The 27428-nt window shown below is 40.0% G+C and overlaps 1 protein-coding gene across 5 annotated transcripts in view; it reads right to left on the reverse strand.

The window, feature by feature from the left end:
* The window catches only part of ATP9B (ATPase phospholipid transporting 9B (putative)), a 277165-nt gene that overhangs the window by 186869 nt on the left and 62868 nt on the right, over nucleotides 1-27428 (reverse strand). For all 5 annotated transcript variants that reach the window (XM_074383227.1, XM_074383229.1, XM_074383230.1 and 2 more), the window contains one exon: nucleotides 21142-21193. In XM_074383227.1, coding sequence (XP_074239328.1) covers nucleotides 21142-21193 — 52 coding nt within the window. The remainder of the gene's footprint in view (nucleotides 1-21141; nucleotides 21194-27428) is intronic.

The raw sequence follows: 27428 nt of genomic DNA on the forward strand, positions 1-27428 counted from the left end.
ATGTGTACACATATGCCTGTGTACACAAGTATATGTGTATAATTCCTACAGAGGGAGGAAGGGAACAGGAAGAGATTTTAGGCCTTCTGAATATATCACATATTGTTCACTTTAAAATCAGATATATTTTATATAATTAAAAAGCCAGATAACACCAAACGTTTTAAAAACTCCTAAAGAATTAAAAGCAGTATATAAAACATAATTCACAGTTTAATCACAGAATTCATCCAGGTAACTTTTGAGGCTGCAGAATTTTTTTTTTGAGGGTTTTTTTTTTTCCTTTTTCAAGAGACAGGATCCCGCTCTGTCACTCAGGCTGGAGTGGTGCAGTAGCACAATCACAGATTGCTGTAAACCCAACTTCACGCGCTCATGCGATTCTCCCGCCTTAGCCTCCCAAATAGTTGGAACTACAAGCATGTGCCACCACGCCCAGCTAACTCTTTTTCATTTTTTGTGCAAGTGGGGTATCACTATGTTGCTCAGACTGGTCTCAAAACTTTTGGAAGCAAGCAATCCTTCCACTTCAGCCTCCCCAGGTGCTGGGATTACAGGCATGAGCCACCCACCAGACCCAGCCAGAAAATTTTAAATTTTAAAAGAAAATAGTTACAGAAAGCCACACAAGCATAGGTACACCTAGCAAATTATTAGAAACCAAATACCCTGTGTAAACAACCTCAAGGTCCCTCCAGTGCCCCATCCCAAACAAAGGCCCCTCGTCCTTCCAAAACAGGTTGCTTCTACCTCCTTGCTTTGCTTATGTAAGAGTTCATGCCCAAATGGACACCCTCAGACACTAGAGCTGAGCCCTACCTATCCTTGCTGTCTTCAAAGTCACTTTGAACCTATGGGTCCCCTCCACTCCACTCCTCTCTCCTTCCGATTCATCTGCTGAAAGGCCTGGCTCTGCACTTGACCATCTGCATGCTTGTGTTCCAGTCTGACTGCCCCCCACTCCACCCGCCTGGAGCCCAGCCCTTGCCCCAGCTGGCCTTCAGCCCTACAGCACCCAGTCTGACTGCCCCCCACTCCACCCGCCTGGAGCCCAGCCCTTGCCCCAGCTGGCCTTCAGCCCTACAGCGCTGTTTCGACCCTGAGGCACCAGGTCCACGTTCTGCTCTACTTGGTGAGGCGGCCACTCATGCTCAGCACTAAGACACGCCATGTCACAGGCGGGTGTAGAGAGAGATGATCTGTCCTCCTTTCTACTTTCAGCTGAAAAGAAAGTAGACAGAGCAGCTTCCGCCCTTGTGGGCTGGGTGTGGTCACCCAGTAGGACAGCTCCTGTAGGAAAGGGTGGCTCCCTGTTGCTCTTCACCCATGTTTCCAGACAATGAACTGGCACTGCCATTCCCAGATGGTGAACAATGGGGTCAACAGCAGCATTTGTTAAGTCTCAATACAAGTAATGATTATTGTTGTTATTATTACAGAATCTCAGATTGCCCCATAATTGGCCAATGGGAGCCTCTTCATGTGGTGCCTGAGCCCGGGCGACATGAACCTAGTAGACTCTGGTGATTTTACTGCAAACTGGTATCACGAGATGCTCATTGCCAATCATGAGACGCTCATCCACTGTACTGAACATTGTTTCTAGGTCTTTTCACTGGACAGAGCAAGAATAAAAAGAAAGAAATGGAGAGACAGAGAAGGACAGAGAGAGAGAGAGAGAGAGAGAGAGAGAGAGAGAGAGTGTGTGTGTGTGTGTGTGTGTGTGTGTGTACCCACACACAAGGTAACACATGAGTTCACACTGACATTGCCAATTCCAGGTCAGTAACACAAGATGTTTTCTTTAAGCTCTTGGATACTACAGCTACATCTTCTTTCTTCCATATTGAGAATCTGATTTTCAAGAACATGCGAAAAGACTTTCCCCTTTTTTGCCAGCAAACTCAACTTCAGTCAATTCCTCTGGCTTGAAACCATGAGTGGCTTGAAGGGCAGGGCAGGGCCGCACTGTGAACAATCCGTTTGCTCTCCTCAGCTTCCCACAGAGCCATGGTGCAGCAGATTTTCTGCAGTATCACACGTGCAGAGCCTGGGGTCACTTCCTGCCACTATGCTCAAATGTTTTCATCTGCATGTGTTCTGACATACTTCTTCAAAACCTCAACCGAAGATACTGCATGATCACCAGTTACATAGCAATAACAACAGGTCTAAAAGCTCACCTAAGATTACAGGCTTAAAAAGTTGAAGTAAGGCCATGGCACAATGGCTGGATTAATGACGCTGTGTTTGGTGGTAACAAGCAAATTAACTTTGACAAGGAGAAACACAACCACATCCTTTGCTGTTTGTGTGTGAACTAACTGCAGATGTGCAGTGATCAGTCACCAACAGACTCTGAATAAGTGATGTCGTATCGATCACTGGTCATCTGACAATCAGGTGGTTGACTCAGTGATCTCTGGACTGAGGAGTCAAAAGTGAAGCTCGTACTTTATGCAATTAGTCATCAGTACTATATCATGGTAACTAAGACAAATACATATCTTTTTTGAGCCCAGACTGGAGTGCAATAGTGAGATCCAGGCTCACTGCAGCCTCAACCTCCTACGCTAGGTGATCTTCCCACCATGCCTGGCTAATTTTTGTATTTTTTTTTTTTTTTTTTTTGTAGAGACAGCGTTTTGCCATATTGCTAAGGTTGTGCTGCTGAAGAATTGGTGTTGCTTATTTTAACTTTAGGAATTGAAATTCATGGACATTAGAATGTGCAAAGCATTATTTTCTACTTAAGAAATACAAATATAAAATTAAAGATGTAAACATTCCATAATCCTAAATATAAATTGGGAATATCACTAGATCCTTCCAGTATCACAATTCTCTTTCCAAAAACAGAAATCAAGATCTGTTCAAATAAAGGCCTAGGAGGAGTCAGGGCTCCCTGAAAAACTCTGATGGGACAGGAAATAAAAACAGCCTGAAACAAAACAACTAGTGTGTAAGAAAGCAACTGGGGAAAGTATCAAATGAGCACAAGAACAAATGTGAAGAGACTTTCATTGAACAAAGAAGAAAATATGTGACCACAAAAAAACAGTAAGGACTAGAATGGAATGGAATGTATTAACATCTACATGTGAAAATGCATGAGTTCATAAATGGACTTTTAAAAATTCTTTGCTTACCTTTGCTAAGAACCTCACATACTTGTTTTTTTATCTTGCTATAAAATTGACAAATTATACTTTTAGGTATTTATAGAGTACCAAATGATGCTATAAATTACAAACACAATGTACAATGAAAACATCAAGTTAATTAACATATCTATCACACCAAATACCTGTCATTTTTTATGGTGAGAACATTTGGAATTTACTTAGTAATTCTGAATTGTACAACACACTACTGTTAATAAGTCACACAATCAAAAAAAAACCTTACTCCTCCTAATACTTCGTACCCTTTGACTATAAATTCTCCAATACTCCTCTCCTCCAGCATCACTCTACTTATCCTCGCTTCTCTAAGTTCAATTGTTTTAGGTGCCATGTAGAAATACAAACATGCAGTATTTGACTCTCCATACCTGGCTGATTTCACTTAGTGTAATGTTCTCCAGTTCCATCCATGTTATCACAAATGACAGAATTTATTTCATTTTAAAGCTCAATCGTATTCCATTGTATTTATATACCACATTTTCTTTATCCACTCATTTATTAAGGGACATTTAGGTGGATTCCATAACTTGGCTACAGTGAATAATTCTGCAAAGATCAATAAGAATGCAAATATCTCTTTGGCAAACTGATTTCAAATCATTTGGGTAAATATGCAGAAGTGCAACTGCTGGATCATATAGTAATTCTATTTTTAGTTTTCCCAGCATATTGCTCTTAAAATGGGTAAAGAAAAATATCAAATATTCATTCTGCCTTTCCTGAAATCTCACAGCAGTCACATAATTGATATTGATATCTTCTTTTACAAGAGTGTCAGCTAGTAAATATAAAAGGAGAAACAATTAGAATACCACCACTTTGCAACACCTAAAAAAAATGGACCTAGACAGAATCAGTGGCTGGTAACATCTGGTGAAAGGCTGATGAAGAACTTTTTTTTTTTTGGGGAGACAGAGTCTCACTCTGTTGCCCAGTCTAGAGTGCAGTAGCATGATCTTGGCTCACTGCAGCCTCCATCTCCTGGGTTCATGCAATTCTCATGCCTTAGCCTCCTGAGTAGCTGGGATTACAGGTGCACACCACCATGCCCAGCTAATTTTTGTATTTTTAGTAGCGATGAGGTTTCGCCATGTTGGCCTGGCTGGTCTCAAACTCCTGACCTCAGGTGATCCTCCTGCCTCGGCCTCTCAAAGTGCTGGGATTACAGGTGTGAGCCACTGCACCTGGTCTCATGGAGAACTTTATACTGGGAAGACCAGTTGATAACACCTGTGTCTATTCATCACTAAAAGAGAGATATCTAGACATGTGCCTAGAGTTAGAAACAGGACTATATAGAAGGGTTGACGCAGTATTTTTTTTTTATTGTACTTAGGTTCTTGGGTACATGAGCAGATCATGCAGGACTGTTGCACAGATACACACATGGCAATGTGGTTTGTTGCCTCCATCACCCCCGTCACCTATATCTGGCATTTCTCCCGTGTTATCGCTCCCCAACCTCCCCAACCCCTGCAGTCCCTTCCCTAGCCCCCTCAACCAGCGGACCCCAGTATGTAACGCTTCCCTCCCTGTGACCATGTGTTCTCATTGCTCAACACCCACCTATGAGTGAGAACACGTGGTGTTTGATTTTCTGCTCTTGTTTCAGTTTGCTGAGAATGATGGTTTCCAGGTTCATCCATGTCCCTACAAAGGACATGAACTCATCGTTTTTTATGTCTGCATAGTACTCCATGGTATATAAGTGGCATATCTTCCTTGTCCAGTCTATTATTGATGGGCATTTGGGTTGGTTCCAGGTCGTTGGTATTATAAACTATGCTGAAATGAACATATGTGTGCATGTATCTTTATAAAAGACTGATTTATAATCCTTTGGGTATATACCCAGTAATGGGATTGCTGGGTCAAATGGTATTTCTATTTCTAGATCCTTGAGGACTCTCCACACAGTCTTCCACAATGGTTGAACTAATTTACACTCCCACCAACAGTGTAAAAGTGTTCCTATTTCTCCACATCCTCTCCAGCATCTGTTGTCTCCAGATTTTTTAATGATCCCCATTCTAACTGGCGTGAGATGGTCTCTCAATGTGGTTTTGATTTGCATTTCTCTAATGACTGGTGATGATGAGCATTTTTTCATATGTTTGTTGGCCTCGTGTATGTCTTCTTTTGAAAAGTGTCTGTTCATATCCTTTGCCCACTTTTGAATGGGCTTGTTTGTTTTTTTTTCCTTGTAAATCTGTTTTAGTTATTTGTAGATTCTAGATTAACCAAAAAAAAAAGAAAAACTAAAAGAAAATTCAAAATGAGTATAATCAACCCTTTAGATACAATTACCAGTTAACTAAAATACAGGAAATAAAGGAATGTATTAATTAATAACACAGTTGTGTGTATGCGGTCATACAAATCTAGAATATCAGATATTCTCTATGTCCAATAACCCTGTTTTCTCAACAAACAAAATACAAGGAAAGGGAAGGAATTGTTTTAGATGAAAACAGATTTGAGAGACACATGTACCGAGTGCAAGAGGAGGGCCCCCACATCCTGACTGGGACAGATCCACGGTAAGAAGAGGTGTGTAAGACTATCAGAAACTGGGAGACTCACCAAGTGTTAATCTAAGAAATCCATGTTCAAGAGCTGATGGTATGATAATGGAATTGTGGTTGTGATTTGTAAATGCTGAATTTGTTAATGCAATCATGTTACACACAGGATTTCGTACAAATGAGACATATGAATGAAACAAGAATGGTCAATTAATGAGAAGTGTTAGAGGGGACAGTAGGGGTGCAGCAGTCCATTACACTTCATGCAGTGAAAATTCCTATAATAAAGTTTAAGATCCAATTTAAAAAACAGAAAATGAATACAACCTTTCAGGGAATTTTACTTCCAGAAAGATAAAGCAGATGTACTCTTTCCTATTCTTACAAAATATAGCAAAGAATGCTGAACATTACATTTTTTGAAACGATGATGATTCTGGAAGATGGAGAAAAACATGCAGTCCAGCTAGCGTAGAGTCCTCAGGTATCGAGGAAGGACAGCAGTGATTTCCTCAGTTTTCACCTCGCCCCTTATATCTCAGACTAGCAACGGAAGAACCTGGCCACCCATAAACAATAGGGGCAGACAACTATCATAGTCCCATGAAGATTTTTTTTTTAAAGATATAGGCAAGATTATTTTAAAATGTGTAGAGAAAGGCAATGTTGTTTAAAACAGCTAAAAATGCTTTAGAACAGCTAAAACAATGTGCGAGGAAAAAAGGAATTAAAAAATGGGAAAAATCAGCCTACCAGATTTTAAGACTTACCAGAAAGCTGCAGTAATCAAGATTGTTTAATACTGGAGAAGGAACAGAAATACAGCTACGTGGAACAAAATAAAGATCCCAGACAGAGTCCCCCCAGCACACAAGTATGGCAGGTAATTCTGATGCATTCACAAAAGCAACTTATGGAGAATAGAGTCTTCAAAATAAATGATGCTAGAACATTGGGATATATATAGCCCAACAACCCCAAAGCCTTGACCTAAACCTTACACCTTATAAAATAATTAACTCAAAACCTATCATAGATCTAAATGTAAAACTTTTTGGGCACACACATGAAATCCTCAGGGCATAGGGCTGGAAGCTGAGTTCCTAAACAGGACATCAAAGGCCCATAAAACAAAACAAAAAAGATAAATGGACTTGGACAAAATTAAATACTTTGAATATGTAAAGATCCCTGCAGAAGATGAAAAGACAAACTAAAAAAAAAAGTATTTGTAAGCCACATATCTGACAAAGAACTCATATGTAGAATATATAAAGAACTCTCAATATCAATTGTTCATTCCAATGAGAAAATGGGCAAAAGACATGAAAAGACGCTGCACCAAAGAGTCCTCCGGATGGCAAACACACAGTGAGAACACGCTCAATGTCACCAGCCATGACAGAATGGCACAGGCAAGCCACGATGAAGCACTGCTACACACACCACCACACACTGGCCAGATGCGGCACAACCAGATGTTCCAGGCACTGCTGGTGGGAATGTAAGACAAAACAGAACAGTAACTCTGGAAAAGAGACTGTCGGCCTTAAAATAAGCATATAATTACCATAAAGCCCAGGAACCCCATTTCTGGACATGGATCTGGAGAACTAAAAAACTTATGTCCACAAAAAAAACTGTACATAATTATTCAAAGCAGCTTTATTTATAACAAAAACCTGTAAACAACAAAAAAACTCCAATCAACCACGAAAGGTTTAAAAAATGCTGTGGCATATCCATCCATGAAATCCTAGTTAGCAGTAAAAAAGGAATGAATTACTGATATACACAACAACTTGGATGGATCTCAAGGGTGTTGTGCTAAGTACAGAGAGTCTCCAAGGGTCATGAATGGTTTATTTCATTTATATGACACTTCAGAAATGACAAATTTGTAGAAATGGGTAAGAAATTCATGGTTGCCCAGGGTGAAGGCTGCTGGGAGCAGAGGGATGGCTGAGCCCAGAGGGCTAGTGTGAGGGAGATCTCACGTCAGTGCAACAGTTCTGCACCGTGACTGCGCTGGTGGTGATAGGAACCTACACTGGAGATGAAATAACACAGCCCCATGTGCACACACCCCACCAGTGTCAATATCCTGGTCTGATATTCTACTACATGTTAAGTTGTCAACCACTAGGGGAATCCGGGTGAAGGAGACACACAGGATCACCCTGTACTATCTTTGCAACTTCCCAGGAGTCACTAATTATTTCAATATAAAAGGTATTTTTTTTAAAAGGTCTTCACTCTAAAAAGAAGTTTTAAATAGCAAATCGAAAGCTCTCAATCTAAGTTGCTAATACAACTGCAATCTATCTTTCCTATTAACATGTATCTACTTAACTATATTCATATAAAAATTTCACATTTCACAAGTGAATTTTTTCATAACACCTTTTCTCAAACATGAACAGTCTTAAATTTTGGAAATGAACAAAATTTCAGCAGTGCTAATATTCTTCAATGGTATTGAAGCAACAATCGGATTTAAATAATATGTATTTTTAAAAATAGATTTTAATTTAAAAAGCTCTATCAAGTTTCAAATATTTCAAATACACCTTCAAACCTTGAATTTTAATTGTTTTTAAGTAACAAAGTTATTTAACACTACAGGGAAAAGGTGGAATGAATTAGACTAAACAAAATATGCTCATTGGCAAAGAATCTTTCATGTATGAATTGAGAAAATCTAGAAAGATTCTGAACCATACCATGTAAGGCTGCACAGCACAGCCAAGACAAAAACAAGAAACCAGGTAAGAAAATGGTTTTTTTTTAAAAAGTATATTTGGGTTGTTTGTTGTTTTAGTCATTTGTTTATTTTTATACTCACTAGGCTGAACTACTACTAAGAAATCTATCCACCCCCACACCCCCGCCCTGCTGCAGGATGCAGCCATGGACCCCCCTGCTCAGACTCTGCAGTCGCCAGGCTGAACTCCACCACCAAGTCTCCATTTTTCTTGGCCTTCTGGAGGTTGCTCCTGGCTCCACGTAAACCACTTTCTGGTCAATGTGACGGCAGCAGTGGCCCCACTGGAGTGGCAGCTGGGAAGACACCAGCTGCAGTCAGGGAGACGTGCCCAGGGCTGCAACTCCACTAAACTAGCAGGATCCCATACCCTTCCGAGTTGGCAGGTACGCATGTGCTCAGGGCAGTGCTGACATGCCCGGCACTCTGCTGGCCTGGCCCCCTCCAGAATTTGGGTGCCAACAAGTGTAGAGGGGTGGCTCGGTTCAGGCTTGCAAGCACCCCTTGGCACAAACCGCCTGGGTGCCATCTCTGGCATGTTGATGGTGGGAGTCAGACAGTTTCCGGGGAAAAAAATGAGCAGGTCCCCAGTGAAACCCCACCTTCACACCAGAAACAGCCTGAAGTCTGGGGGCCCGGCTGCCAGTTACAGGTGAAGTCCACTGCCAGGAGGACTTCATCGATGACCATACAGCCAATCAGATGGTACCCTTTCCAGGCTGGCCCAGGGCTGACCACGGACCAATCACCATGTACTTCCTCCCTTCTAAGCCTATAAAAAACCCAGCTTCAGCCAGACTTACACCAAAACTGGGACTACCAGCTGTGAAAAGGGGCTACTTACTTACTCCAGGTCCCCTCTACTCTGAGGGCTGCACACTCCACGACACAATCTGCCTGCGGATAGAACCCACCAACTCCAAGCCCCCTCTCTGCTGAGGGCTGCACACTTGATGGGATGACCTGCCTGTTGATAAGAACTACCGACTCTGGGTCTCCTCTCCACAAAGAGCTGCTCTCATCAGGACCTGCCTGTGGAGAGGAGCTACCCACTTAGAGTCCCCTGAGAGCTGTACTGTTGCTCAATGAAGCACCTCTTTGCCTTGCTTACCCTCCAGTTGCCCGTGTACCTCGTTCTTCCTGGACACAAGACAAGAACTTGGGACCAGCTGAATGGCAGAAATGAAAGAGCTATAACACAAACAGGGCTGAAACACGCCCTCTCACCTGCCACATTACAAGCAGTAAGGAGAGAAAAGCTGTGGCCCTTCAGGGAGCCCAGACCTAACGGCTCACTGAGCCAGAGCTGTGACATCCTCTCTTTGGGGCTCTGCAGTTCCTGGCATCTCCAAGCCTCCTGGGGCCACCATGTTTCCTGGTGCCCACAGTGGAAACTGCTCACAGAGCACCTGGTTCAGCCACAGCCTTGCACACAGCCAGCATCTGAAGCTGCCTGCCCTGCCACAGCCGGCATGACTGGGGCCAGACCCTGCGCTCACTCACACACCCTTTGCTCACCCTCAACATGGGATCCACTCGAGCAGCACAATCTGAGCAAAGCCAGCTGGGCCAAATAGGCAGAATGAGCCTTGCGGGTCTGAGCAAAACTCGGGCAAAGGTGCCACCAGCCATAGAGGTTTCTGGTTGGAAAAGCAACACACCAGAGATCCTGTGACAAAAGGTGTTGCTTAAGCTGGCTTAGCTAGTTGGACTTCCACTCTTTAGCACCAGCTGTGTGTGGCTTGGAGACCTCTCACAATTCAAGGAGTTCACAATTTTGTCTATGTTCAGTCAGGGATGGGTGGTTTGGAGATCCTCTCCATTGACTGCTGGGACCAGCACCTTGGGTTCACAAACCATCTTCCAACCCAGCGGGGATGCCTGTGATGTCACATGTAAGCTCAGCATTGTGGGACTCACCATGGGGATGGAGAACCATGCATCGTTTAGCCGGCTTAGAGGCTGTAGGTAAGCCTTTGGGTCACTGAGCTCTGGCATCACGGAGGGCTGTTCATCACCCAGGGAGTCCTTTCACACTTGCCCTGCGTCCCACTCCAGCTGCTTGTGACGGCAGCCTAGCACATGCATACAGCCTCCCGGCCCCAGGATAGCTTGTATCCAGCACTCTCCACAAAGCGTCGGGCTGGGCTGCTGTTTCTGCCTTGTGAACTGGTGGCCACCAAGCTCTCCAGTGTTCTCAACAACATCCTCAGAAATGAACTCTGCCAAGCTAGCTTTCAAACTAAGTCTATAGGTAAAGCTGTAGACATCTCAGTCCTTAAGGCCTATCTCCCTCGCTGGGCAGAACCTCTGGAGCACTGCATTGGAGCTAGGGACAGGACAGCAAGCAGCTCTACCAGGAGTGACACTCAGCTTGTGAAGTGGGCACTGGGGATGGGGTTATGGGGTAGCCCCTCCAGCACTGTCAGCTCTGCCTTACAAGCTGCTGGGCTGGGATTCACTGGGATAGAATGCTCAGGAGCTCAGGTAGAGTCTAGAATCTAGTCCACTTTAGCTTACTTTTATGTTAGTGCTCTGGGCCAAGCCTGTCAGGAACTGGGCTTCTGCACATGGGTCTGGGGAAAATAAGAGCCATGGCCAGCCCCTCCTGGGTGGGGCTGTAGCCACATCTTAGGAAGTGCAAGAAGGCAGAGTCCCTGACTTTTTGGCTGCATGGACTTAGAGCAGAGCTCCTGCACATGGACTGGGGTACAAAGGAAGATAATAGGCCATGGCTCAATTTCGGCAGACTCAATCAGTTCTCACTGAGAAAGAAGGTCTTTGAAAAATATTAAAACAAGTATTCCTAAAGGTAAATAACTGAACAATTAAGGTTAATTTTAGTGATTCTCTTCAATGGGTGAAAAGCCCTCTATAGGTTTTCAACTAGGGACAATTTATATTTGGCAACTTCTAGAGACACTGCTGGTTTTCACAGCTGGAGAGGAAGCAGGGGAATGCTACAGGCTTCTGGTGGAATGAGGATAAGAACATTACCAACATCCAGCAGTTCAGAAGACAGACCCACTCACAACAACACAGACATACTGCGCCCAATGCACCAACAGTGCTAGAGAGACCGCCTGCTCTGGAGGCTTCCATCCCAAAGCTGGCATAATAACACGGTAGGCAGAGCCACTCAGAAGCTGAACACCAGCCCTGAAACTAACTACTCAACGCTCCCTTTCAAATAACTTTACCTTGTTACAACTCAGTTTTTGTTTTGTTTTGTTTTGTTTTTTTATCTGTGTAAGACTTGCCTTGGAGTTATGTTATAAAATTTCATGGAAAATATATGAAAGCCTGTCATGAGTGCCATATACTGGGAACTCATATCATGGTAGTAGATCATGTAAGAACAGATCTTCACATGGCTTAGTCCAGCCCACCCTTTCCACAGAACATTCTACACTAAAATGTCCACATAAATCCACAACCATAATGCCCTCAATTCCCCCTCTGAACCTCCCACAAGTATTTCCCCATGCCACTGAGCATTCTTACGGTCTTTTCCTCTATACAAATATTAAATAGTTTTCTCTCCTAGCTGATGCCCTATGTATGAAATTGCCTCACCAATCTTATTTGTAATCCTTTTAACTACCCTGTAATGGGGGCACTATCATTGTGGAAATGGAATCTGGGAGACACAGACATTAACCCACCTGTCTAAGGCACAAAAAGATCAAGAGCCATGAAAAGATTCTCCAGTTGTCCGCTTTATCAATTAAAGTTATAACTGAGATGATGTCATCTTATTACATACACTTTAAAAATTACAAGGCTGGGCACAGTGGCACATGCCTGTAACCCCAACACTTTAGGAGGCCAAGACCTGAGAATGGCTTGGGCCCAGAAGTGCAAGATCAGCCTGGGTAACATGGCAAAACCCCAACTATACAAAAAATAAAAAATCAGTGGGATGCGGTAGAGTGAACCTGTAGTCCTAGCTACTTAGGAAACTAAGTATGTAAGTACACACACACACACACACACACACACACACACACACACACACACTTAAATAAATCATGTTATGGATTACTTGCCAAAAGCATTATAATCAGAAATACATTACACGAGCTCACTGATTTCAACTAGGACACAGTACAAGAAAGTGTATATTATTTTAAAGTTCAGTTTTTTTCAAGACTGAATTTTCCCCTTAATCTATGTATGTGTAAATATCCTGATATAAAATATAAAAGTAACATAAAATGGACTAGATTCTAGACTCTATCTGACACATCTATGAGATGTCAATGCCATTTACTCTGCTCTAGATTGCCTATTATATAAAGAAAAAACATGTGAGAAACTCTGGAGTCTCATACATTTCCTGCATTCTGTGTTTCTAAAAGTAAAATGAATATGTAAATTTCTGTCAATTTACTAAACACTGAAAAAATAGCTGCCTTTGTTTAAAAAGACATGCCTCATGTTAAATCATATGCTGTTTTTAAAACTTAGAGAAAAATGACATGTTATTACTTTTACTCAAGTATAGTTAAAAATATTAACCTTGCAGTAACTGACATGATTTAAAGAGAGAGAGAAACAATGAACTGTAGCAAAATCAGAAGTGTGGCCAGCTTGACTTATTTCACAACAACTGTATCAAATAATTTTTTAACAGAAAGCACTTGCTACACTGACACCAGTTAAGGCTCAGCAAAAATATATTATTAAATTGGCCTGCTTATATCCTATTACAGACTGCTATTGAATAATTGATTTTATTTTATACAATTGACAAGAGTTGACAGGAAAGGACAGGCTTAATGACAAATTAAGATCAACTTGTGTACGTGTCACATAGGAGGGTACATCAGGTGTGCTGAAGTAACTGATGGCACATCGCTGGAGCACGAGTCTGTCATATCGCATAAGTCACCCTGCAATATTAGTAGACTTCCTACAACAGCTGACAAATCCAGTAGCTCTCAAAGAGATGGGCTAGGTTATACGGCTCACAAAGGAAAGATAGGCATTGACTTTGCATTTATAATACCAGATCGTTTGCCATTAAGCTTAATTTTTAAATCATTTATATGATTTAATGACTGCATGAAATTTTCAAGCTGGAAGCAAGATAAATAGCACTACAGATCGTGCAGATGAGTACAGTGTCATTTAACCACCCCTCATCCCACTAACAAGTGACAGCTGAGGTACTAGAATATGTCCCAAACACTTAAAGTATAATGTCATCACTTAGGAGACAAGTGAAAAAGATATTGGCATTTATAAGAGATTGATGAAAATTAGTTCTAAAGCATTAATTTCTCTTAATACCACTAAAAGAATTGTGTGCACTCTGGAGATATTTGATCTGAATTAAGAAAGTGATGAAGCAATTGATTAATTGGAATTTAAGCCATCAGTCACCAGATCCATCAACATCTTCATTTACATTCAAACAATCAGCTCAGGGCCCAAAAGAATACTCTGTGTTAATACAGAGTCAATACGATGCCATGAGCAACTCCCCAGGCTATACTGACAAGCACCCGGCTGCCAGTGTTCAAGCTCGGATATGTTGGACACATTAATACTTAGGACTCCTATTGTGTCTAAGATTTAAAATATTCTTACTATAACAAAGAATATATTATAAAATTTTTTCAAACCGAAACGAAAAAGCAATACAATAATATTAAAAGTGTTAATAAATACAAATATTCAGTACATTTGTGGTCAACTGAAAACTAGGCAATGAGAAAACTTAAATTACTTAAGAATCATACAAACACAATTTCTAAAACTAAGAATTCTTAACTGAAAGCAGTACTATAACACAAATTTTACACAGCTTGAAAGCTATTTGGTCTATTTTAGAAGGAGAAGAAAAATAGCATGAAAAAACAATCTGACTTCTTAATATCTGCATTTGAGTAACTATTACTTTAACAATTCAAATTTGACAGAAAAAATAAAACCAAGGATGAAAACAGAAGCATAGGTTAAAACAAACTACAGCAGGATCCTAACTTCAACCCGTCAGTAATCTTCCAGGGATATGTAAACAATTAAAATTCCAGTGTACGCATGTATTGCATACATTTTTCTGAGGAACGAGGTGATAGTTCTTAAGGTTCTCAAAGAGATCCATGACCTTCAAAATATTAAGTATCCCTCCACTACAGAGAGTAATTAATTCTCCCTACAACATGGAATATAAGACAAAATTAGAGAGCAATGTTTTAAAACATCATCAATTTGAAAGTGTTATTTATCCAAGGTTAACACAATAGAGCAGGCGTCCCCAAACTACGGCCCGCGGGCCACATGCGGCCTCCTGAGGCCATTTATCTAGCCCCCCGCCGCAGTTCAGGAAGGGGCACCTCTTACATTGGTGGTCAGTGAGAGGAGCACAGTATGTGGTAGCCCTCCAATGGTCTGAGGGACAGTGAACTGGCCCCCTGTGTAAAAAGTTTGGGGATGCCTGCAATAGAGTATCTCATTTTACTAATGTTCTGATATTCCATTTATATTTTTCTCTCTTACTATGGCTTAACAATGATGCAGTGAAAAGATCGTTAAGAGGCTGAGGAAGAATTTCCAAAATTGCTATCAGTGACTGGGCTCAGTGGTTTACACATATAATATCAGGACTTTGAGAGGCCAAGGGAGGCGGATCGCTTGAGGTCATACAAGACCAGCCTGGCCAATATGATAAAACCCTGTCTATACTAAAAATATAAAAATCAGCTGGGCATGGTGGCATGCCTGGAGTCTCAGCTTCTCAGGAGGCTGAGGCAGGAGAATCGCTGGAACCCGGGAGGTGAAGGTTGCAGTGAGCCAAGATTGCACCACTGCACTCTAGCCTGGGCAACAAAGCGAGACCCCCTCCAAAAAGAAACACACACACACACACACACACACACACACACAATTGCTATGAGTCATATAATCTTTCCAGCCCTGGGATTCCTCTTCTGAAAAGTGAACATTTCTAAACATCTTTCAGCTTTAAAGTGCTTGACTCTGTTCATAATTTTTCTTCTAACAATCTACATAATCTCTTCTTTTTAATTACCCAAAACTGTTTCCATATTTGGAATAGTATCTTCCATATATTTCTATTACATTGTTAAAAGGGCAGTTAATACCAAAGAGCATCTCCCAAATTAAAGCATTTTGTTATTCATTATACTGGATACACATTTGTAAAACAGGATAAACAGATCATAAATAAGTAAGTGAAGCAAGCAGGATGGCAGTATAACAACCTCTGAAAATACACTTCTGTATAACTGCAATGAGAAGACTAGAGAAAACTGCCAAAAGCAACTTTTTCAGAACTCTGAAAACCAAAGACTTGAAAGGATTCCATGAGCATTTATTCAACAGAAACACTAAAGCTAGTTAAGAGTGAGCTGTGCTATTCACTAAGAAAATAATTTTTTTAATATGTTATAATAGAAATGATGGGGAATTAAAACAGCACATTAGAAAATATTTAAAACAAAAGAAGGCAGTAATGGAGCAACAGACACACACAAAAATATCAAAAGACACACAGAATACAAACAGCAAAACTGCAGATGTAAATTCTGCATTATCAGTAATTATACTAAATGGAAATGGATTAAAGGTTCCAATCGACAGGCAGAGACCAATGGAACCTTTTGAGTGTGCCACCTACTGCCCATCAGGCTCTGATGTACAATCAGATGATATAAAGCCATGAATGAAGTTACGGTTTCCCAGGAAGAAATGTAGATCACAAACTTAGGTGTGCTTAGGACAAGATCCTGAGAAATGCCATTTAGATTTCACAGAGCAAGGGGATGTAGGATGAGGTCCTGACAAAAAAACGTCTTACTCAAAAGGTCTGGCTGTAAAACAAAGGTCAGAGACGGGATGGTGGCTAGATAGCTAAGTCGGGTCACTGCAGGCCAGGAGTGGTCTTGCTGACTGGGTACAGACATGTTTCAATGCCTATAGGAAGAAGGAATGGAGCTGTAGCTGAAAGCAGCGGGACTGGCGGGAGGGTTGATGGCTGAGAGTGAACGAACAGTTGGTAAAGGCAGACAGGAGAAACTCTAAGAAAGTTGGAATGACCATTGTCAAGAACGGGCCTTGTCAACGGGGACACTGTGGCTTACACAGTGAACTCTACTGACTCGCAGAGCTCCGGTCGGATGCTTGTGTGGCCTTCTCAGCTGGAGCTCTGCAGCCAGGTATGCGAGAAGAGACACGGAAGGACCGACGCAGGCCTGCAGGGCTGACCAAGCGGGTAACAGGCAAAGGGAGCTCATCCGGATGAAGATAATAATTATTAGCAAGTGGACACACCTGCTTAGATTTTAAATGGGTGGATTTTGCTGGATGTAAATTTTGCTAAATAAAGCTGTTATTTTTTTTTAAAGCACAGATCGACAGAATTAATTTAAAAAATCATAATGCAATTATATGCTGTCTACAAGACACATCCTTAGGATTCAAAGACACAAATAGGTTGAAAGTATGACAACGGAAAAAGGTGCAAACAGTAACCAAAAGAGAGGCGGCATGGCTGAAGACGTTTTATAATGATAAAAGGGTCAATCCGCCAAGAAAACAAATATATTTACATCTAACAGCAGAACTTCAAATACATGAATCAAAATCTGACAATTAGAAGGAAAAATAGATACAGTAACAGAAACAGTGACGATCTTCAGTACTCCACTTTCAATAACAGACAGGACAACCAGGTAGAAGACAGACAAAACAGGAAGCTTTGAACAACGCTGCAGACCAACGACCACAAAAATCTATAGAACATTCCACCCAATGGGAGCAGAATGCAGACTTTTCTCAAGTGCATGCAGAATGTTCTCAAGGATACCCAACATGTTAGGACATCTCACAAATGTGAATAAAACTTAAAAGGACGGAAATCACATAAAGTCTGTTCTCCAACTACAATGGAATCAAATTCGAAATCAGTAACAGAAGGAAACAAAAAAATTATAAATATGTGGAAATTCATATTCATTAATAAATAATGAATCAGGCCAGATAAGGTGACTCACACCTGTAATCCCAGTGCTGCGGGAGGCTGAGGTGGAAGGATCATGTGAGACCAGGATGTCGAGACCAGCCTGGGCAGCATAGCAACAGATACAGCGTGTCTCTACAACAAAATTTAAAAATTGCCCAGGTGTGGTGGTATGTGCCTGTATTCCTAGCTACCTGGGAGGCTGAGGCCGGAGAACTGCTTAAGCCCAAGAGTTCAAGGTTACAGTGATTACCACAGTGAACCATAATCATGTCACTGCACTCCAGCCTGGGTAACAAAGCAAGACCCTGACTCTCTAAAAACAATAAAATAAAAACTAAAAATAAATAAATAAGCAATGAATCAATGAAGAAATTAGAAAATAATTTTGAGATGTATGAAAACAAAATACAACATACCAAACCTTGTGAAATACAGCAAAAATAGTACTTAGATGGAGACTTGTACTTATAAGCACCTGTACTAAAAAAGAAGACCCTTAAATCAATAATCTAACTTTCCACCCTAAATAAACTATGGAAAGGAGACTAAGCTGAGCAGAAAACAAGTGGAAGGAAGAAAACAATAAAAAATAGAAACCAACACATGAAATAAAGAACAGAAAAACAATTGAGAAAAATCATTAAAACCCAAAGCTGGTTATTTTAAAAGATCAAAATTGACAAACCTTTAAGCTAGAGTGACCAAGGAAAAAAGACAGAAGAGTTCAATTACTAAAACCAGGAAAGGCTACATTGCCATCAACTTTACAGAAATAAAAAGGACTATAAGGAAATCCTAAAAACAACTACATGACAACAAATTACATAACCAACATAAAGTGGACATATTCTGAAAAAGACACAAACCACCAAAACCAACTCGGAAAGAAACAGACAATCCAAATAACCCTGTAACAAGTAAAGAAACGGAATTAGTAATTTTTTAGAAATCAGAGTAAAGTCCAGTCCCAGAGGGATTTATGGGTGAATTCTATCAAACACTCAAAAAGGATAATAATTCTTCACAAACTCTTCCAAAAAACAGAAGAAAGAACACTTCTTAACTCATTCTACTCAGGCCAGTATTACTCTGACACCAAAACAAAAGTAACACAAGAAAAAAGCAAAAATTATAAGCCGATGCGTCTTGTGTGTGTGTGTGTTTTCTGAGACGGAGTCTCACCCTCTCACCCAGGCTGCAGTGCAGTGGTGCAATCTCGGCTCACTGTGACCTCTGCGTCCCAGGTTCAGGCGTTCTCCTGCCTCCGCGTCTGGAGTAGCTGAACTTACAGGCCTGCTCCATCGTGCCTGGCTAATTTTTGTATCTTTTTTTTGTTTTTTAAGTAGAGATGGGGTTTTGCCATGTTGGCTAGGCTGGTCTCCAACACCTAACCTCAAGTGATCCACCCGCCTCAGCCTCCAGAAGGGCTGGGACTACAGGTGTGAGCCAGTTCACCCAGCCCAATACATCCTTTGTAAATAGAGATGCGAAACAAAGCTGTAACAAAACACTAGCAGATCCAATCCAGCAACACACAGGACTACACACCCACGAGCAAGGGTTATCTATTCTGGCCTGGGCCTGTGGTTGAGAAGATAAGCCTTTCAGGGAACTGGAAGGCTTGCAGGGCTCTCCCACTCAGTAGTCTACGCTGTGAAGCAAGGCACTCCAAGGTGACTCATTCGCATGTGACAAACTATGAAGGCAGCCTACCCAGTGGACTGTAAAAGCACCTATCTGTCTTATTACACACTATTGCTAAGAGCAGAAATACTGGAAAAAAGAGCACATTATACTCCAATATTGGCAAATGATGGCTTCAAAATATAAGCACTAACTCTTCAAAAGCAAATACTGCCACTTGCAAAGAGAATTAGTAATAAGGCTTCCAGGATGAAGAGCAATTAGGATGAGAAATCAGGTAAGAAAACATCAGCTATTGTAAAAGACTAACCATGAATTTATTTCTCTTCCAGATAGCGTCCACTTGGTAATGGAAGAGAGGGGCTCTACTCCACACATTTATTCAGGACGCTGCGCTGATGGAAGCTTTGCTGTCTTTAACAAGCAGTTTCCAAGACTGCCCTAGTCATGACCATCTGACCAGCAACGGAGAAGAGCAGAGCAGGTGCCTGCAGGAGAAGGTAGGGGCAGGGCGAGATGTGGCATACAGACTTTTGGCTCTCCCTCTTCGGCCAGAGTTCAGTGACATGGGACCAGCTAACTGGGCAGGAAAGGGAGTCTAGCTGTGTTTCCAAGAGGAAGGGGAAATGGCTTGGAAAAGGAACCAGCCAGTCCCTGATGCAGCTGGGAAAATAAAAACTCACATGAAACAGCACATAACAAAGTAAACGTATCAAGTGTACAGAGGTCACTTGATTATTGGGTAGAGCTGAACTCCTGCTTACGGCAGAATTCATCTCACGGTGCAAATAACCGTAACTGTAACTGGTAGAAAGAGAAAACATTTGTCTTCTTTCTCATGACAAAATCTCCCTTCTAAAAGTGTGTTGTTTGTAAACAGAGAAAAATTAAATCAACAACTCTGAAATCTGATTTAGTCCTTTCTACAGTTTACACGCTAGAAATAATAAGACATATGCTAAGTTTCTAATAAAAATAATCGCATGCTTAGCGTCCCATAAAAACTACTGTTTATTTATTCAATAATGTCAGGAATGTAGGGCAGAAAGCAGCTCTAAATATTACTTGATATACCTCCCTCATTTCAGAGATGATGAAAACGTGTGGCCACTTGACAAGGTCACGTAACTAGAAACTGCAGAAAAACCGCTGGAAATCAGGAAACCTGAGTTCGAGTCACTTTGGCCACACTAGGCTTCTAGACAATGACTTCTTTTCCATCTTTGTATTTTTGAAAGCTCAGGTCATATAAACAGCATTTTCTTTGCAAAGTCCCCGTCAACTTAACAGGCAAAATTGTCTCTGCCCACATAGCCCCAAACGTTTCTGAGTACAGTACCTATACAATTAGAATTATTACTAACTAGCAAGGGATGCATTTCCACCAATAGAAGCTCTGTGAAGGTGGCTATTACAAGCTCTGTGAAAGTGGCTCCCTTTTGTATCTTAAGCAACAATTAGTGCCTGGAACATATTAACAATAAGTGGCAAATAAGTATTTGCTGAATTGATGAACAACACTGCAAATGCAAAATAGCCATCAAATTTTAAGTAACATCATCATTGAATTAGATGTCAGTATGAATTTGAATGAAAACACTCAATGGATACATAGGTCCTGACAGGATTATTTTTAAACAAACATATTACACAGCAAACATCCTTTTAAATATTGACAATTAAATATAATGTAGGTATTAATGAATTCAAATTATCAAAAAATTTTATAGAATAATTTTTACTTTTATCTTTTACAATGAAAATTACACTATCAAAATACTAAATCATCAGCAATGTAATCGGAGTACATGTATTTTCTTTATAAAGTAGCTCCATATGAAAATGTGGACTCTTTTTTCAGAGGTTTCATATGTTTATATTCAAAGTAAAATACCATTTCTACAGAATATTCCTCATTGCTGCAGCATTATAAAAATGTAAGGAAAATAGTTTTCGATTATGTAGATATTTGTAAATTTGTTTTTGCAATAATAATATACAGATAAGTTTTCTGAAATGTAAAAATACCTGCTTTTTCTGAAGTCCTAAGAAACACCATGTCCGATGGAATTCTTTGATTCTGTAAAGAGCATTATAAAAGATTAATTATCTATATGCAGACTTGTAAGTTAACACAATTCCATTCCAAAGAAACAGCTATGAAAACAACTAAAATAATATAATTCAAATTTTGCTGAACTAACACTTATGATTTGTATCAAAAAAACCTGATATTTTAATTCACATTTTAGTTGAAATGCTAATATTTTTTCCCATTAGTGAGTCATATAATGGCATGTAGTGGTGACTTTAAAAATGTTTCATGTGAGCCAGTCATGGCTCTACAATCCCAGCACTTTGGAAGGCCAACATGGGAGGACCACTTGAGCCCAGGAGTTTGAGACCAGCCTGGGCAACATGGCAAAACTCCACCTTCACAAAAAGTTTAAAAAGTAGCCAGTGTGATGGCATGCCTGTGGTCTCAGCTACATGGGAGGCTGAGGGTTGAGGACAGCTTGAGCCAGGAAGGGCAAGGCTGCAACGAACCATGTTCATGCCACTGCACCTCAGCCTGGGCAGTAGAGCAAGACTGTCCAAAAAAAAAAAAAAAAGCTTTATATCTGAAAAAACATTGAATATTGACATTTGTGTGGCCTCTGTTAGTCGGTACATGTAACCCAGCAGGTATTATCTTATAAAAAATTATGTCCTCCCTATTAGACTAAATGGCCTGGAAAGTGAGGACTGTGGTCCTCCAATGCCCAGCACAAAACAGAGCACATCACACACAAAACCCTGAACAGACGTGAGAGAAGAACTCCATGACTAAACAAGCAAGCAAGCAAAAAGTTTCACGACAGAGAAACGCAAAGATATTTTATGGCAAAAAAACTTTTACAAGTCACTATTCATTTAATCATTATCAATAATAGTTCTACTAATTAGGAAAGCCGTATCAGCCTAAAGAAACAATATATAATTGTAATAAGAATACTTAACATAACCTCATGAATTACGTATGATTTTTGAGACCTAAGTAAAGACTTATCTACCCATGCAGATAAATGGATTGTCAGTCAACACATAACAAAAACAAATGTGAAAGCTGAAAAACGCTGTTATTGGATAAAGCCATTTCTTTCTAACACTTGGGAAAAAACTAATACTAGGAAGAAACCAGTAAAAGATGTGCAAGAACTCTATACGAAAAACTAGAAAATATTGTCGGGACATTAAATGGGAGAATTAACTCTAAAACCGAGTAAAACTAGCCTGAACTGGGGTAGTTAAGAAAAGATGTGATTACAAGAAGAATAGACAATGACACCAGTGCAAAACCAGACATCCAGAAAGAGGTCCACATATACATGGACACCATTTATGAGAAAGATGAAACTGCCAATCAATGAGGAAATAACGGTGTTTTCAATCAATAGCACTGAGAAAACTGAGCACCATCAGGGGACGACGGGAGATGACACCTGACCTCGACCTCAATGTGAACACAAAAATCTACTAGAAGCACAGTTCTAAATGTGAAAGCCAAAACAATAAAATGCCTAAAAGAAAAAAAAAGTTCTTTCCCCATTGAATTGTCATCATTCACCAAACATTACAAGAATATTTTCATGACTTATTGGTAGGTAAGCATCCTTAATAAAGACCATCATCAACAAAAATTGTCTTAAAAAACTAACCTTAAATAAAAAGATTAATAAAACAGACTTCACTAAATTTAAGAATTTCTGTTCAACACAGCTTGCCAGGAAAGAAAAGTTATATATGCAACGCATATATAACAAAGGACTCCAGTCCAGAATACATACAGGCCCACAAACTGATAAAGAAGGAATAACTCAGAAGGGAAATGCCAAGAGATTTTAGCAGGCTTGTCGCATAAAAGAAAGACACGCAAAATCCTATGAAAAAGTACTGGTTCTTATTAGAACTCAAAAAAAGATGCATTCAAACCACTTCCACATACATATCAGAAATGCTAACTTTAAAAGGCTGAAAATGTGCGTGCTGGCAAACACGCCAAGGCACTGCTGACTGTAGTAAAATCTGACACACCGCTTTGCAAAACCACAGGCAGGGTCTACCACAGCAAAACTACATGCCCCAAAACAGCAGCGCCACTCCTAGGCACACCGGTAACAGCAGTATGTGGATCTGTGAACCAAGAAACAGCCAAACATGACACAAAAGCATCATTCATGACAGGCAAAACTTAGATGTAACCTAAAAACCCATCGACAGGGAAACAGATACAACAGTCACACTATGTAACACCAAAATGGGTGGGTAGCAACTACACACAACAACATGGATGTATCTCATAAAGAACATGGGGCCAAAAAAGCGCCCGCCCTAACACACTCCCACCTTGGTACATTTTCTAGGCACTCTTGCCAAAAATCAATTAACCATAAATTCAGACTCTATGTCTGGGCTCTCAATGCTAGTTCCACAGTCGTGATTACTGTAAATCGGAATTCAAGTTTTTGAAATAGTGAAATGTGAGTATTCAAAATTTGTCCATCTTTTTCAAAATTGTTTTGGCTACTCTGAGTCCCTACAATATCCATGTGAATTTTAGAATCAGCCTGTCAATTTCTGCAAAGACGTCCACTGGGATTTTGAGAGGGATAACATTAAATCTATAGATCAATTTATGGAACACTGCCTTCTGAACAACATGTACTTCTAACCATGAGCATGGGCTGTCTTTACATTTACTTTGGTCTGTTTAATATGTTTCAACAATGATCATGGCTCATTGCAGTCTTGAATTCCCGGGCCCACACAATCCTCCTGCCTCAGTCTCCCAAGCAGCTAGGACAGCAGATGTGTGCCACTGCACCTGGCTAATTCTTTGAATTTTGGTCTATGTTGTCCAGGCTGGTCTCAAATTCCTAGCTTTACGTGATCCTCTCACCTTGGCCTCCCGAAGTGCATCATGTCCAGCCCTTAGAAGTATTTTCTAAAGTTTCATATTCAGACTCTTTACATCCTTATTCTGTCTTATTTTCTATGGAGCACTCATAAACAAACTAGAAAATTTTAAATAATTATTGGATACTTTTTGTTTCTTTTTCCTTCCCCTCAAGATGAGGGACATCACAAAAGCAAGGAGCCCTGTGTTCTTCTGACACTGCATGCCACGATGTGAATGCACAGCAGCTTCTCTGACTAGCCACTCACCCGGGATATACGGACTTTCTGGAATTGAGCTACTATGAATAATGTAGATAAAGACATTCCTGCACAGGTTTTTTGGTATCAACTTAAACTAACATTTCTCTGTGATAAAGGTCCAGGAGTGCAACCGCTGGGTAGTATGACAGTTACACAGGTATTTTTTTTAAAGAAACTATGTAGAGATTTTCCAGAATAATTATATTATTTATAGTTCCACAAGCAATATAAAAGTGATCTGCTCCTTCACATAGTTTCCAACATTTGGTTTTGGCACCATGCTTTCATTGTAGCTGTACTGATGGATGCACACTGATATTTCACTGTTTCAATTTGCATTTCCTGATGACTAATGATGGTGAATTTCCGTTCATGTGTTTATTTTTATTTTATTCTTATTTTTGAGATAAGAGTCTCACTCTGTCGCCAGGCTGGAGTACAGTGGTGAGATCTCGACTCACTGTAACCTCCGCCTCCCAGGTTCAAGGAATTCTCCTGCCTCAGCTTCCCAAGTAGCTAGGGCTACAGGTGCATGCCACCAGCCCAGCTAATTTTTGTATTTTTAGTAAAGACAAGATTTCATCATGTTGGTAAGGATGGTCTCAATCTCTTGACCTTATGATCTGCCCGCCTCAGCCTCCCAAAACGCTGAAGTTACACATGTGAGTCACTGCACCTGGCCCAAGTGTTTATTTTCTATCTGTAAATGTTTGTCAAAATGTCTCTTGAAATCTTTTACCCATTTTCTAATTAATTTTTTAAAATACTGTTTTAGGAGTTTTTTTTATATTCCTGAGTTTGTCGAATATATGCGTTAGAAGTATTTTCTCCCAATCTGTATCTTGTTTTTCATTGTATTCACATGAGTTTTCACAAAGCAAACGTTTTAAATTTTAATGGTATGCAATTTATCAATTTTTTCTTTTACACATTGTCCTTTTGGTATCAGGTTTAAGAAATATTTTCCTATCCCTAGATTCTAAATATTTTGGTTTTCTCCTGAAAGTTTTGCAGTTTAACATTTTACATTAAGTCCATGGTCTTTTTATTTATTTTTTTTAACCTCTGGATGCCCAGCCCCATTTGAAAAGGCTGCCTCTCCTCCACTTGTTTGTGCACCTTTGTCTAATTCTGGTTTCTCTATAACGTTTTGTTAACCTGTGCCTCTGTCCTTCTTCCACACATTGTTAACTGATGTGACTATTCAACATGCCTTAACATCAGGAAGGGTGACTCTTCCCACTTGACTTTCCTTGTCAAAGTTGGTTTAGCTATTCTACAGCCTGCGCCTTTCTGAATTCGTTTTAGAGTAAGATTATCTACATCTTCAAAAATAAGAAGAAAAACAACCTTGCTGAGATTTTGAGAGGAATGGTATTAGTATACAGAACAATTCTGGGAAAACTGGAATGCAGAATGTTCCAATCCAAGGAGACAGTGGGTCTGTTTAGTTACGTTTTCTTAGATTAGTTTTATCAACACATTGTAAGTCTCAACATATATAAGATCTCATTTTCACAGGAATGAGTATAAGAGTACTGCATTTTTAATTTCTGTGTCCATATGTTCATTGTTATTACATAAAATTGAGGCCCCTATCTGTGCATTGATCTTGTAACTTGACACCATGCTGAACTTACTAGTTCCAGGAGATTTTCTCTAGATCCTTTGGGATTTTCAACATACATGTATATGTGTATGTTACAGTTATGTCATCAGCAAATTGAGACTTTTTCTTTTCTAATATGTATGTCTTTTATTTTCTTTTCTAATCTATATGTCTTTATTTTCTTCTCTTGCCTTACATACTAAAACTGCCAATTGAATAAGCGTAGTAACAGCAAACATCTTTGTCTTGTCCCCAATCTCAGAGAGGAGACATTCAGTCTTACACCATTAAGTATGATGTTGGCTACAAGCTTTCTGTCAATTTTTTCACAACAAGATATCTCTAATCCAACTGCTCAGAGTTTTTATCATAAATGAGTATTGGGTTAAGTCAAATGGTCTTCCTGCAACAACTGATTACGTGATTTTTCTTTAGTCTGTTGATAGGGTAGATTACACTGCTTGATTTTAGAATGCTGAGCCACATTTATATACCTGGAATAATCTGTACTGGGTTGTGATGTATTACTCATCTTTGTGTACTGCTGTTAATCAATTTGCAAGCTTTTTAAAAGATTTTTGTGTCTATATTCATAAGGGGTACTGGGCTCTAGTTTTCTTTTACTGTACTGCCTTTTTTCTGGTGTTGAGATAAAGATATTCCTGACCTCATAAAATGAGTTGGGTAGTGTACCACTCTCAATTATTTTCCGAAAACAACTGTGTGAAGTTGATGCTGAGTCTTCTCTAATTTTAAGGAATTCTCCAGTGAAAATATCTGGATCTAGATATTTCCTTCTTAAGAGCTTTTAAATTAATAATTCAGCATCTTTACTGGCTATAGGACTATTAATCTTGGCCATTTCATTTTGATTGAATTCTTATACTTTATGGTTTCAGAAGAATTTGTCCATTTCTTCTATTTATGAGCATCAAGGTGTTTGTAGCATTTTGTAACTGTCTTTTTAATGGCTGCAGGATCTATAGTGAAAGCCCCTATTTCATTACTGATACTGGTGATTTGTGACATCACTCTTTTTATTTTGATCAGTCTTGCTTGCAAGAGGTTTATCAATTTTATTAACTTATCTAGAAGAACCGGCTTTTGTATTCACAGATTTTCTATCTTGTCTTCCTATTTTCCACGTTATTGACTTCCACTTGTGTCTTTACTACTCCCTTCCTTCTGCTTGCCTTGGTTTAACTTTGCTGTTTTCTCCTAGATTCTTGCAGTAGGGATTTGGATTACTGAGCTGCGACCTCTGCTTGTTTCCACCCACATAGCAGTTTCATGCTACAGAGTTCCTCTCAGCACTGCCCTATATACATCGCACTTGTCCCAGAATGCTGACTTCTCACTTTTATTCAGCTGTATGTATTGTTTGCTTGAGACTTACAATTTATCCTATAAATTAATTCAAAATGTGCTGTTTACTTTCCATGTTTTAGAGTTTTCCTGTTGCCTTTGTTACTGATTTTTAACAATTCTATTACAGTGAGAGAACACA

This window comes from Saimiri boliviensis, chromosome 13 (assembly GCF_048565385.1).
Source record: "Saimiri boliviensis isolate mSaiBol1 chromosome 13, mSaiBol1.pri, whole genome shotgun sequence".
Lineage (NCBI taxonomy): Eukaryota > Metazoa > Chordata > Mammalia > Primates > Cebidae > Saimiri > Saimiri boliviensis.